General features: G+C 45.9%; 1 protein-coding gene across 1 annotated transcript in view; it reads right to left on the bottom strand.

Annotated features, from left to right (window-relative positions):
* Positions 1–14,290, bottom strand: part of NTN3 (netrin 3) — a 111,838-nt gene that overhangs the window by 43,619 nt on the left and 53,929 nt on the right. Inside the window, exon 3 of the mRNA XM_081169879.1 lies at positions 11,754–11,942. Coding sequence (XP_081026005.1) covers positions 11,754–11,942 — 189 coding nt within the window. The remainder of the gene's footprint in view (positions 1–11,753; positions 11,943–14,290) is intronic.

Raw genomic sequence — 14,290 nt, 5'->3', positions numbered from 1 at the left:
ACTGAACGGCTGCCAGAGCCGGGCTGGGGGAGTGAGTGGGTGGGTGGGAATGCGCCCAGTCTCCTTCCCTTTGACTATACTCCTGCACAGACAGCCCTGAAGTCTTCCTGACTGGATTCCTTGACACTGCCACCCCTCCCCACAAACAGCAGCTTGCGTGTGCGTGTGTGGCATAGGATAAAGAGGATCTCTCTTAGGAAGACTCCTAAATCCTGAGCAAAGAACATAAGCTAAGAGACAAGAGCTTCTGTTTCCACTGCGCCTGGCTACAGTGGTGCCAAAAAGATGGGGGTGGGGGGTGGGAAGGTAAATAACTGATTCAGAAAACGGCTGGGACCAGAATGTGTCTGACTAACCCACATCCAGGAAGAACGCATGAAGAGCTCTGCTGGATAAAGCCCATGAGATATCCAGCCCAGCATCCTATATCTAGTCACTGTAGCCACTGGTAGCCTTATCCTCAAGGAATTTGTCCAATCCTCTTTCCCCTCCCCCTATTTTTATTGTTTTATTGTGCTACAAATCACCAAAAAGGTGAAGCAAACCAAATCACCCCACCCCCTTTCCAGTACATGAGATTACAGAGTATTGTGAAGTCAGCACTACCTGAACAACACAATTCCAGTCACTTACTCAAATGAATGAACTAGCCATAAAGGAGTAAAGGAGATACTGCTGCATCCTCTTTAGCTGTGTACATAATAAAAGGTATACTAATTCACTGCAAATGTGCCCTTTCATTTCAAACTTTTCAGAAACTTAAGTCAATCTGTTAGTCAATTTTCCTACCAAAGCTAATTGCCACACTTTCTTCACTACCTGCTTTGGAAGTGAATTCCATGGTTTAATTATGCGCTGCATGAGGCAATCATGGATGGCCTAAGCCAGGTAGGGGACCTGGGGCCTTCTATATGTTGTTCACTCCAACTCCCATTATCACCGACCGTTGGCTGTTCATTGGCTGGGGCTGATGGGTGCTGGAGTCCAGCAACATCTGGAGGGCCACAGGCTTTAAACTGGACTTTAAGCAATCTTTTAATCTCTACATGTTGTTAACTTGCTCAATAATAAAAATACTGGAGCACAATCGTCTCCAGACAGTTTGAAGACCAGGGGGGAAAAATCATGTAAGGCAGTATATGAGAACTTCTCTAGCCTCCTGGTAAAAAGAACAGTTAAAAAGAAGACATAGGGCTGTCTCCACCTCATCCCTGTTGCACAGGCAGCTTCTATCATTTGCCGGGACGTTGTTATATCCGCCTTCTAAAAGCTTAGAAGGCAAAATGTTAAACCGTGCCAAGGGAAAAGACTGCCTATATTTGAGAACAGATAGCCAACATAGATAAGACATCCCATTGCTGGAGTTGAAATGTGGCAGACTCAATAACCGGGGGGAGATGCTTGATAATAACTTTGGCCTGCTCCCAAATTATCAATAGCAGATAAGAAAGAGATAGCTCGTTTGAACTAATTACCCGGTTGTCTCTCCAGAACCTCAGGCAGACTTGGAACCACCAAGTCAGACACCCAGGAAGCCTGGGAGCTGAAGTACTAGGGTCTTGATCTGCCAGAAGGCAGAGGACCAGTCTCTGTTTGAAGGGCTGTCTGGGTCAAATCTGGTTTAAAGATAAAGAATTCTAAGAAGTGAGAGCTGCAGGTATCTTGAAGCTGCCCATCCATCATGAGTACCTGGACAGCTGACTGAGCAGGCAGACACAGGTGCCACATCACAGTCATCTTCTCCAATATGATAGAATGCATTGTATCTCTGTTCAATCATAGCAATGATTTCTACACATATAAATCAGCACATGTACATTTTATGCAAATCTACACTCACCTTTGTCCTGTTTTTTGGGGGAGGCAGGGTTAACATGTCAGTGGCCATCCTAACCAGGTACCACTACTCTGACTTCTGTGTCTCTCAAGTTGACACTTTGCTATCTGCAACCCAGTTCCATTCCCTCCCCACTTCCAGGGATCAGGCTGAAATTAGAAGTACCTAATCCACACACAACAACACACAAACTGGGATGCAGCTATCTTTTTAAAAATGGACACTTTTTTCTGAATTTTGCATAGAAAAATGTGCATATTAGAGGAAGGTATATAGAAGAATATGTACATTAGAGGAATGCAAATATTAGTGCAAGCAACAGACAAAAATGCATTACATTAGGGGAAGTTCATTGAAAAATATTTGGCAAAATTGCATTAAGCAATGAGGGCAAACGTACACTAAAATGGTTAGTTTTCACTAGTACACACAAAAAATTCAAACAGATGCAGAAATGGAGTGAACTGGGAAAGTGAAAATTTGAGTGAAACCAAAATTGACTGATTTATCCATCCATACTCACTATTTACCTGCAGGTAAACCAAGTACATAAAAGCAGCAGAGGTTGGCATCCATTAAGACTGGTGGGGTGAAAGGCAGGGAGCCCAACTGTAGGTGGAGCCAGAGACAAAGGCAGGCAAAGACAACTAGTTCTACTTTTCTCCACATTGTGAAGTTGTACAAGGGCAACACTGAGACGGGGAAGGAGATTGATAGGCAATGCCACCCCCTAGACTTGTTGCAAGGAGGCAGGCAGGTAGGGACTGGCTGAGGCCAGTGGGGCAATACATAAGAGCATAAGAAAAGCCCGTTGGATCAGGCCAATGGCCCACCTAGTCCAGAATCCTGTTCTTGCAGTGGCCAACCAGGTACCTGTGGGAAACCTGCAAACACACCCAAAATCACTCCTCTGTCCTGTGGCTCCCAGAAGCATTACTGCTTCCAACCATGAAGGCAGAGCATAGCCATCACGGTAGCCTTATGATCCATGAATTTGTCCAATCCTCTTTGAAAGCCATCCAAGTTGGTGGCTCTCGCTGTTTCCTTTGGGTGTGAGTTCCATAGTATAACTAGGTGCTGCAGTGCCCCATTTGCTCTAATAGGACCAGCCTCCAGTACACAAAAGCAGGGGAGGGAAGGGGTTGGTGAATGAAGGGTTTATAGTGGGGAGCTACTACTTTATTTATACCCCGCCCATCTGGCTGGGTTTCCCCAGCCACAGTGGGCGGCTTACAGCATATCTAAAAATATAATAAAAACACCAAACATTAAAAACCTCCCAATACAGGACTGCCTTCAGATGTCTTCTAAAAGTTGTGTAGTTCTTTATCTCCTTGACATCTGAAGGGAGGGCGTTCTACAGGGAGGGTGCCATGACTGAAAAGGCCTGTAACTTTGTTTCTTGCAGTGAGGGAACCAGCAGAAGACCCTTGGAGGAGGACCTCAGTGTCCAGCTTGAGCAATGGGGGTGGAGATGCTCCTTCAGATATACTGGGCCGAGGTCATTTAGGGCTTTAAAGGTCAGCACGAACACCTTGAATTGTGCTCGGAAACGTACTAGGAGCCAAGGTCATTTCAGACCAGTGTTATATGGTCCCAGCAGCTACTCCCAGTCACCAGTCTAGCTGCAGCATTCTGGATTAATTGTAGTTTCTGGGTCACCTTCAAAGGTAGCCCCACGCAGAGCACATTGCATTAGTCCAAGCGGGAGACAACTAGAGCATGCACCACTCTGGCAAGACAGTCCACGGGTAGGTCTCAGCCTGCGTACCAGGTGGAGCTGGTAGACAGCTGCCCTGGACACAAAATTGACCTGCGACCTCACGTGAGTCCAAAATGACTCCCAGTCTGTGCACCTGGTCCTTCAGGGGGCATGGTGACCCCGTTCGGGACCAGGGACTCCCTCACAACAACCCACCCACTGTCCCCCAAAGACAGTACTTCTGTCTTGTCAGGATTCAGACTCAATCTGTCAGCCACCGTCCATCTGCCAACCACTTCCAACTCACACAGGACCTTCACTGCCCTCACTGGTTCTGATTTGAAGGAAAGGTAGAGCTGGGTATCATCCCTATATTGCTGAACACTTAGCCCTGATGATCTCTCCCAGCGGCTTCATGTAGATGGTAAAAAGCATGGGAGAGTGGACAGAGCCTCTGAAAGGTGGGGGGGGGGGAGAGAGAAAGTGCAAGCAGAGGAAGGGAAAGAGGGAAGGGGAAATTTCACAGCCGTGGTTCCAGGCTTCCAGCAACTCCCTTCCCAGCCCCACAGAGGAAATGACTCAGGGTTTTTTTGAGAAACCGCAAGCTGACAAGTTCACCGCCTGCCCTGCCACTTTTGTGCTGGGTTGCAAGATTCAGGGCACATGTCTCCCACCCAGCTGCTCTCCAGGAAACACGGCGGGTCGAAGGAAGGGGGATCAGCACAGCAGGCTGGGCTTCGCAATGTTCGGGGTGCCTGCAGATGGTAGGAAGATGCCCGGCGTAGCTGCCCGGCTGAGATTAGACCTCAATGATGAAGAAAGTGGGAATGAAAAACTAGGCTGAAAGCACAATGGCTATGGCAGCATTGCCCAAGCAGTCAGGAAAAGTGGAGTAGTCAGGGTAGGGAGCGAAAAATCCGCTTTGCAAGTAGATAGCTATGCATCTCTCTCTTTCTCTCCTAAGTAGAATGGGTCCAAAGGGGTGAGTGGGGGAGAGGAAGTAGGAATGGGCAATTCTGTGAGTTCCACTTTCTCTCAGTTTCTCATTCTCCCAATCTTAAATTCAATTCCTCACATCAGTTAGTGAGTCTCAGGGTTTTTTTTTAGTCCTCATGAAAATTCATCAGCATTTCCGTGCAAATCTCTCTGAACATACACATTTTGTCCTCAGTTTTGCCCAATATACTCATATTTGCAGAGCACCTTCCTCTAACAGTGCATTTTTGTATGTTATGTTCATGAATATATGCATAATTACGCACCTAGCACATGGATTTTTGTACACATTACTTGGCTGGAGAACTGCATTGCAAAATTTGAAGAAGGGTGAATCTCAAAGGGTGTCTTTGTTTCGGTTTGCAAATTGTTTTGGAGAATGCAAATTAAGAGGGCTCACTTTTAAATGAGAACCAAATTGAATTCATGACCAAAGACTACCCCCTTTCTCTTCATCTTCACTCAGAATGGGCTTACTTCCTCCAGGTTTGTTCCAAGAATTCTCAGCAGGGAGAGGTAAACCTGGGCTTCTTTTCTTAAGAGCTCTCTGAAATCTCAGGAAGATCTGTTTCATCCCAAATTAACTAATTAATTAATGACAATTTATTAATTTATATAGCGCTTGTTTGCCAAAATGGCTTCTTAGTAGTTTACCTAATTAAAATAACCAATAAAAAAATCCATTTGGGCATTAAAATATCCTCAATCAAAACAAAAAAATAAAAAAGACAATTTAAAAGCATGAGAATTAAAATGGTTAAGAAACACTGACAACACTGATGGGGCCTCTCATGTTTCATCAGGGAGGCCATTCCACATTGGCACCACCAGTGGAAAAACCTGAATCCTTGTTACCATAAGTTGAAAGCCTGTGGCAAAACCAAATGGTTTTCCAAATGGAGAAAGGACACATTTCCATGGTAGAGCACATGCCTTTGTTACAAAAGGTTCCAGCTTTAGCCACCACCTCCAGGTAGGGCTGAGAATGTCCACCTGCTTGACTCCTCCTGCAGTTGGGATCAGACACTGGATTCACCTGGCAGGCCATAGCCAAAACTCTCTCCCACCTGTCCCAGGCAGGTCAAGTGCATGGTGTCAGTTGAATCAACTTCAAAGGAATTTTCAGGAGCTCCCTCTGAGCCAGGGCTTGAACTGAAGGTGGAGTGCAAGCAGGGGTGGTGTGTCCCATTTCACCTCATTCTGCCCTGCCCCTACTGCCTGTGCCATCTCCACCAGCATTGGAGAAGTGGTGCCAGCATTAGCACTGATTTTCTGGGTGAGATTGCCCCAATTTCTAGTGATAGCTCACCAAAATTGCGCAAGGTCTCTGCTGCGATAACAGGGAGATCTCGCTCGAAATTGGCACAATCTTGCCTGAAATCGGCGCCGGCTTCTCTGCTGGCACTAGAGGTGATGGGGCAGGTGGGGTGCCACATCAAAAAAGTTTGCAAACTGATGCAGAAATGCAGAGAACCAAGACTAGAAAAAGCAGAATCTGGAATCAGCAGATTTGACCATCTGTACTCAAGCAGCTCATGCGTTGGACTGCCATATTCCACCCTTCCCCGTGGCAATTTCCTGCTGGAGACTCACCCACCCTGCTTTTCATAACCCATCACCCAACCCGTCCCAGGCAGCTCCTGGAATGTCAGAACCTGCTTGTTTCCAACGCAGCTGCCATGGCGAGGCTACAAAAAGCACGCGGTCGCTGGGGGGAAAGAGTGTGAACTCTTCAGGCTACGGGGAGACGGGACGGTGTAGAAGCGAGGCACACATGAATGGGACGCCTTGCCAACTCAGCTGCTTGGGTGATTAAAAATGATTAGCTCCCTATTTCCTAATGACCTGGCTAGGAGGCTTGGCTCGCTCGCTTGGCTGTGCCAGACCCCTGCTACACACCGTCTGCCAGCTCTGCCTTCAGCTTTATGAGGCGCTTGTTAAAACTGTGAAGTTTCTCCTCGCTGCATCACCCACGTTCCATCTAAACCCCGAGGGCAGGTCGGGATTTTTCTAGGTAATGCAATCAGGCAGAGAGGGAAAGGGGTTTCCACTGCAGCCAGCGCAAAGCACTTCTTCAAAGAGAAAGTGTGCGGCTCCTTTTGGCCCAGGCTGCGCCTCAGCTACAGACTGTTATGACCTGCCAGAGAATTTCTTCCAGGTGCAAAACATCCATAAACTAAAATATATTCGGTTACTGCAAAAATAACGCCGCCGCACCACCCACCCCAATCCTACAAAATCCGACTAAGGGTCAATGCTTATACACTAAGAGCGTTTAAAAACAACAGCCTATGACTGAAATGCTCTTTTGCATACAGCCGTGCTTTGAATGTTGAAAATTCACGTTTTGACTTGGGAGACGAGAGAAAATGTAGAGTGCGAGGTTGAAAATGCAAACGGAAAACGTGAGCATCAGCCATCGTCGCTCCTTCCCTATGTATGCTGAGAGCCAAAAAACCCCACCTCTAACTGTCCACTTGCTTCACTGCTGTTCCCCCCATTTATTTATTTTTAAAAATGCTTTATTCATACAGAACTTTTTGTGGACTGCAACAGGTTGAGGAGGGACAAATTAATACACATACCTTGCAGCCATCATCCTGATGAACACTGGCCACTCCCTCCGGGGCATTAATTGGCATTAATAGAAGTGTCCTTCTGGATGCAAATAGCAGCTTCAGGGAGGAAGGGTTTCTGGGGGCAAGGGGAGAAGTAAGGCTTCTTTCCCACCCGCTGGAGGTTTGATGCTAGTCAGGGTCCTTCCAGCAATGCAAGAGAGCTTCTTTATTTGCAAGGCTCCAGCAATTGGATTTTGCGAAATGGAAAATTAAGTTATAAGTAGGAAAAGGTCGAAATTTAAAGTAATACTATGTTTAATTTAAGGTATAAGTAATTGATAAAAATTACTTTAAATTCAGAAGTACAACATTTGAAAAGTACAAAATAAGGTACGAAACAAGGTAATAATTTGCTGATAATTTTATTATAAAGAATGCAGGGTAAGGGAGATGTGAGGAAGTCCAGTTAGTTATACAAAAAATGTTTTGAATGGTTGGGTTTTTTTTTTTTTCTTTTTTTTCCACTTGTTTTTTCTGTGTATATCTCTAACTTTGTATTTGAAAATTTAATAAAATATTATAAAAAAAAATATTTGCAAGGCAGAGCTTATGGGTGACTAACCTGTGGCCCTCCAGATGTTGGGCACCACTTTGGCCATTCATAGTAAAAATAAACACTGAAAGAGAGACATGGAACCTCCACTAATAAGCTGTGGAATCTCAGCCACCTCATTGTGACAGTGAAGAGAGGAAACTTTCTCGCCGGAAACACTCTTGGCTCATATAAAGCCTTTTGGGTTGGAGAACACGCGCCCCAAGTCCCATTCCTGGTCCAGCTGCACATGGCCCGGCTGTGACAGCAGTGGTGTGGGTTGGAAAATTGTTGTCAGAACCATTGCACTCTTTTTCCATGGAATTTTCTCCCCTATTTTTAGAAATGTGACGCTCACAGAATTAATTAGTAACATAATGAACAAACACAAGACAAGTCAAGTTGGTCATCTGGGATGGGTGCAATGCCAGTCAAATCTCTGAATCAAAATTGTAATTATTGGCAAGGGGAGTGAGGAGGTTAACCACCTTCAGTGCTTTTATGTTGTCTAAGTTTGAATAATGCTAATGGAGTGCAGGCTATTGATATGGTATAAAAAAATAATAAAAAAATAAAATAAATATTTCTATGTAAAGTTTTGAACTTGTTTTAATAGGTATGCACAGCATTTCACTATATGGCTGGAATCCTAACATATTTCCTAAGGAGCAAGTTCCACTGAAAGAGTAAATATCCACAGGATTGCACCATTAGAGTGCTTTACTGAATTGCCTCCCTCACCCCACCCTGCCCCTAAATTAAATATTTCACTTCCCTTTCTTATTGGTGCTGGGAAACTTTTGATATTTTTAAAGAGGACATAATATTAGCCTTTCAGTTTATTAAATATTATTTAATTATACTGCTATACCACCCATTAACACAATCCTCTGGCAATTTATAAAGTCATTAAAAATACAAAACAATATATAATAAAAAATGAAAACAATTGAAAAAGCTATAAACCATGCAAATTGACGCATAAAAGTCAGCGCAACCACAACAGCGTACAATCAGTTTAAAAGCAGAATAATAACAGCAAGGGGGAAATAAATTGGTGCGAGTGTTTTAAAATGCCAAATCCCTGTTGTAAATTAGAAGGCCTGGAAGTATACAAAGATCTTTGCTTCACCCCTAAAAATCCATAGAGTGGGCACCAGGCCAGCATCTCTATGGATGGCATTCCACAAATAGGGAGCCAGCACCAGAAAGTCCCCGCCTTCACCACACTGATGCCCAGTGGGACTGGTAGGGAAGTAGGCAGGGAGACCAACAGTAGGTGGAGTCAGAGCCAATGAGAGGCAGAATGGCAGAGTCAAATAATTCTAGTGTTGACCCCATCCTCCTCCTTCCTACTGAGTTCTAGAAGGCCAATACTGAGACTAAGGAGGAGGAAGTTGAGACAGCCTGCGCCACCCCCTGGTTGAGAAAGAAGGCAGGCAAGTGGGGGCTGGCAGAGGCCAGAATGAGGCTGGTGGGGCAGTGCCTCATTCATTCCAATGGGCCAGCCTCCACTGTATTTACCAATCCCCATGGGCCAGTTGAGTTTTCAAGTCCATTTTCAAAGGAACCTCATGCATAACCCAAGCAATAATACTACCAGGTGCTTGCTAGATCGTGCATAACTGTTGCATGGCGAGGTTGTAGTTCGTAGATCTACCTATCGACTGAGCCTGATAAAACATCATCTGAGCCACCAAGGCCACCTGAGCCTCAAACCAATCATGACAGAAGATTCCAAACCGTGAGCCTGCTGGTTTTGGGAGAATGCAAACTCCTTTCAGAGCAAGCTGAACATCACCTAACTGGGCAGATGAACCATTCACTAATAATACCTGTCTTGCTTGGACTGAGTCTCACTTTATTGGCCCTCATCCAGTACTTTACTGTGCCAAAGGCCTCACCTAAGTGAGATGAAAGGGAGGTGTAGATCTGGCTGTCATCTGTGTATTGGTGACACCTCAGGCTACACCTCTGAAGAAGCTCTCCCAGTGGTTTCATGTAGATATTCAATAGTGTGGGAGCCAAAACACTATTGGTACCTCAGTTTAAGAACAGTCCGGTTTAAGAACGATTTGGTTTACAAACTCTGCAAAACCAGAAATAGTGTCTTGGTTTGAGAACTTTACCTCGGTCTAAGAATGAAATACGAATGGTGGAAGGGCACTGGCGGCGGGAGGCCTCATTAGGGAAAGTGTGCCTCGGTTTAAGAATGGTTTTGGTATAAGAACGGACTTCCGGAACGGACTAAGTTCATAAACCAAGGTACTACTGTAGTGTAAACTGCAAGGAACAGAGAAACATTCCCCAGCATCACCTTCTGGAGTCATCCATCCGAGTACAGACAGAAGCTAGCGCAATGCAGGACACCCACCTCCCATGCTAGGCACAAGGAGGGCATGGCTGATTGTTTCGAAAGGCCACTGGGATGCCCAAGAGGAGCAATGGGGCTGCAGTCCCCAATCTCTCTTTCAGCAATTTCTGTTCCAAAACCAGGTTTAAAGCCTGAATGAGAGTCCAATAAGCATGTTCAATCACATCTCAATGCATTTAGGGCAACAGAAAAGAGTACTCCTCTTTATCACATTGCAATAATATGATAACTTCAGATGAAGGGAAGCTAATCATCATCATCATCATCATCATCATCATCATCTGTGGACAGCCTAGTATAAACTCACCACCAATGCACTATTATTGTGCCAACTGCATGTTGCAGAATACACCTGCCAGTCCAGAAGGTCCCTGAGTGCAAAACCATCCTTGAGAGCCAGTGTAGTGTAGTGGTTAGAGTGAGAAACTAGAACCTGGGACACCAGGGTTAAAATCCCCACTCAGTCATGAATCTCACCGAGTGACCACGGTCTGCCACTGCCTCTCAGCCCAGCCTACCTCACAGGGCTATTGTGGGCATTAACTGAGGAGGAAGGGAACCATGTACACCACCTTAAGTTCCTTGGAGGAAAAGATGGGCTATACAGTGGTACCTCGGGTTACATACGCTTCAGGTTACACACTCCGCTAACCCAGAAATAGTGCTTCATGTTAAGAACTTTGCTTCAGGATAAGCACAGAAATCGGGCTCTGGTGGCGCGGCGGCAGCAGGAGGCCCCATTAGCTAAAGTGGTGCTTCAGGTTAAGAACAGTTTCAGGTTAAGAACGGACCTCCAGAACGAATTAAGTACTTAACCCGAGGTACCACTGTACATGGCATAAATAAGTAAATAAAATAAACATCAAAGGAAGACAGCTACCATGGTTCTGGATGCACCTTTCAGCTGTTCTAACAAGCGTTCCAGAAAGATATATATTTTGAAAGAGGATGCTGAGAAGCCTGAAGAAAAGAAATGCTAATTGCGGTGGATACACATTAACCCAGGGATAAGCTATACTGTGGGTTAAAAGCTGATGATGCATGGAAGAAGCCTGCTTCTCATTTAAACCCAGACTCCAGATTAGTATAAATAAACCATGACGGGGGAAGGAATTATTCAGTGCTGACAGAGCCATGGTTTCTTGCCTGAGAGAAGCACCAAACTAGGAAGTGCGTCTCCTTCACCTTTGGCTAGGAACTCAAACGTCCATTCTGAAATTAATTAAACTGGATTGTAAAGCAGCGATTATCAGGTTTGGTTGAGGCACTGGGGTCACTACATCGCTCTTTGGGGTGTGTTTCTCAATGTAATTTGACCTTCACAACTATCATTAACAACAGTACATCTTTATTTCCCATTAGGGCCAATTCCCCACCAACCTCAGTCTGATCCCAGCCAGCCCTCGCATACCTGCCTTCTTACATCTGGCCCAGGGATGGACCAGTCAGTCAGCTGCCTCCCTGCTGAGCCTCAGTGTGGTCTTTGCAGAACTCAGCAGGGAGGCAGAGGACAAAACTAGGTGAGCTGACTCGGCCTGTCAGCCCTGGCACCACATGTCCTGTCTAGGCTCCCTGACTTTAGCCGTACCAGTCCTAATGGTTGCCAGCCATAACTAAGTAAACTGGCAAACTCCTAAGGGACTTAACCGCGTCCTTTCTCACAAGGAAGGTTGGGAGATGTTCTTGTTTCTTACCTTTGCAGGCTTTTCTGTCAGTGATGGATTTGCTCATGTCTCTGTAGAAGCCCTCTTTGCAGTAATGGCAGTGTCGCCCAGCAGTGTTGTGGCGACAATTCAGGCAGACCCCCCCACTCTTCCGTCCCGAGAGTTTGTAGAGCTCCATGTTGAAACGGCAGCGGCGGGCATGGAGATTGCAGTTGCAGGCTGTGCAAAGAAGAGATGGGACAGGTCAAAGGAAGATCTGAAAGACCCACTCACTCTCCTCTTCTCTGTCATACAAGTCAGCTCCTCAATTTGCTGTTATGTCCCAAATGAGCAAATTATGGCTTCTGTGGACCACCATTTGCCTCCAGCCCAATCTTGGCATCCCAATGAAGGCCATGGTTCCCAATAAGGCAGTGTGGTGTGGTGGTTCGGGTGCTGGATCAGGACCCGGGAGACCAGGGTTCAAATCCCCACTTAGTCATGAAGCTCACCGGGCAACTTTGAGCCAGTCATATTCTCGCAGCCTAACCTAACTCACAGGGTTGTTGTGAAGATAAAATGGGGAAGAGAGCAACGTATGCCACATTAAGCTCATTGAAGGAAAAGTTGGATATACACATAATAATAAATCAATCTACCATTTGTAGTAACCATGGTTTGCTCTATTTTGACATCACAGTAAACTATGGTCATCACCAACCAGAAAGTGAGGGAGGGAACTACAGAGTGTGAGAGGAAGGGAAGAAAGGAGTGCAGAACTCCAAGACACAAGTGCCTAATGTCCTAATGCATTGTTGGGATGGGGCATCTGAACCGAGTATTTAAGTTAAAAAGAAAAAAAACCCCATAAATTTATTACACTGATTAAAACTATCCTTATTCTAACCCCTCCCAGGCCACCAAAAATTCACTGATAGAAAACACTCAGGGTTGTACCTAACTAAGTTCTAATCAGATGACATCCACTGAAATTCATGGGCCTAAGTTAGTTATATCCATTGATTTCAATGGGTCTACTCTGAGTAGGATCAACATCGGAAACAACTTTTAGAAACGGAAATGCTCCTCTTTTATACAATTCCTCTGCATCGGCCTTCATTTTATACACCTCTATCTTGACTCATCCCTCTCCCCATCCCAAAAAATAAAATGGAGAGAAAATGATCACTCCACTCATCTTGACTCCTGCATCTCCCCCACCCCCATGCAATACCTGTTCCATCCAACGCCCCTGCCCAGGGCCCGTGAGAAGACCACCCACCTTGAACTGGGCCGGGGGGCAGCAGGGACATTCTCTCTGCTACTCACTGCCAGAGCTATTAAGGAGCACGAATTGTACCAGCTGCGACCAGGTTATGAAATTGGGGGGGGGGGGTGCAGTGCGGGGAGAGAGTCAGCAGTAGCAGCAGCAACAGAAAAAGCTGCTAAACTCATTTTGCTCTTTCTCCCTCCTTCTGCACCCCTGGTCCCTCTCCCCATTAACCACAGAAACCAAAGCTGGGAGGGGGGTGGACAGGATTCTTGTGTGCAAACTTTTTTCTTCTTCTTCTTTTAAAGGAAAAACATACTGCCAGCTCCTGTTCAACATAATCACAAAAAGATAATGGGAACAAGGTTCCCCCTGGCTATACCCCGCCGCCGTCCGCTGCCCTTGCGGCCCCTGCCCTTATTCCTCCCTTCCCCGAACGAATCCTGGCCAGGGTGAGAGTTTTTCCAGGCGTGCTGTGAAATTCATTAATGTGTCAGCCCAAGATTTAACTGCTGGGCCTGCTTATCATTTGCATGAAATTTCCTCTCGGCTAACTCACTGCCCCCCCTCCACCCGGCATCCTGGTGTGCTTTGCAGACCTCGCTGTTTCTCTTTGTAACAGAAGAAAGTGGGGAGGGCCGGGGGATGGGGAACCCCTTGAAGATCAAACAGCTCTGAAGCACATGGGGGAAGACTCCGGGAGCTCAAATAGCTTCACGCTGGCTAAGAGCAGCGTTCCCCGTATCCCTTCCCAAGAGCCTTTGCTCCATCCTAACTACAGAGCAAGATTTGACTGGACAATAACAATAAGCATATTTTCATAGTGCATCCACCCACCTGCCTGTATATATAAAAAACACCTCCGTAAAACCCATGGGGCAAATCAGAAAGAACATGACAATAAATTCTCTTAAATGTCAGGCTCCAATTGGTGCACAAGGGGATTCAATCCTGAGTTGGCAGCAGCAACCAGAATCTTCAGGTTGTGGCCAGGGCTTGCCAACACTCTGCTCCTGGTGATGCCTGCCCTGGGTCACCCTTTTAAGGGCATGCTGGAGCCACCATTTAAATTCCCCATGTGACTCCTCTGGGGCATTGTGGGAAACTGATTGAGGCCGCCATTTTCCTTTCCCAAAATGCTTCAGACCAACGCATTGCAAGGCATTAGAAGGGCAGCTCCACCAGCTCCTAAATTTGATAAAGCAACAGTTATGGGGCAGAGTATGAAGGCTTAACAAAGGAGAGGATGCAAAAGGGGGTCCCTAGAGTTGACCCTGATGTCAAACCATTAAGGCAGCCACTAACACGTGTCCAAGAA

Source organism: Podarcis bocagei (genome assembly GCF_964188305.1).
Source record: "Podarcis bocagei genome assembly, chromosome: 14".
Lineage (NCBI taxonomy): Eukaryota > Metazoa > Chordata > Lepidosauria > Squamata > Lacertidae > Podarcis > Podarcis bocagei.
This window is presented reverse-complemented; position numbering and strand designations above follow the sequence as displayed.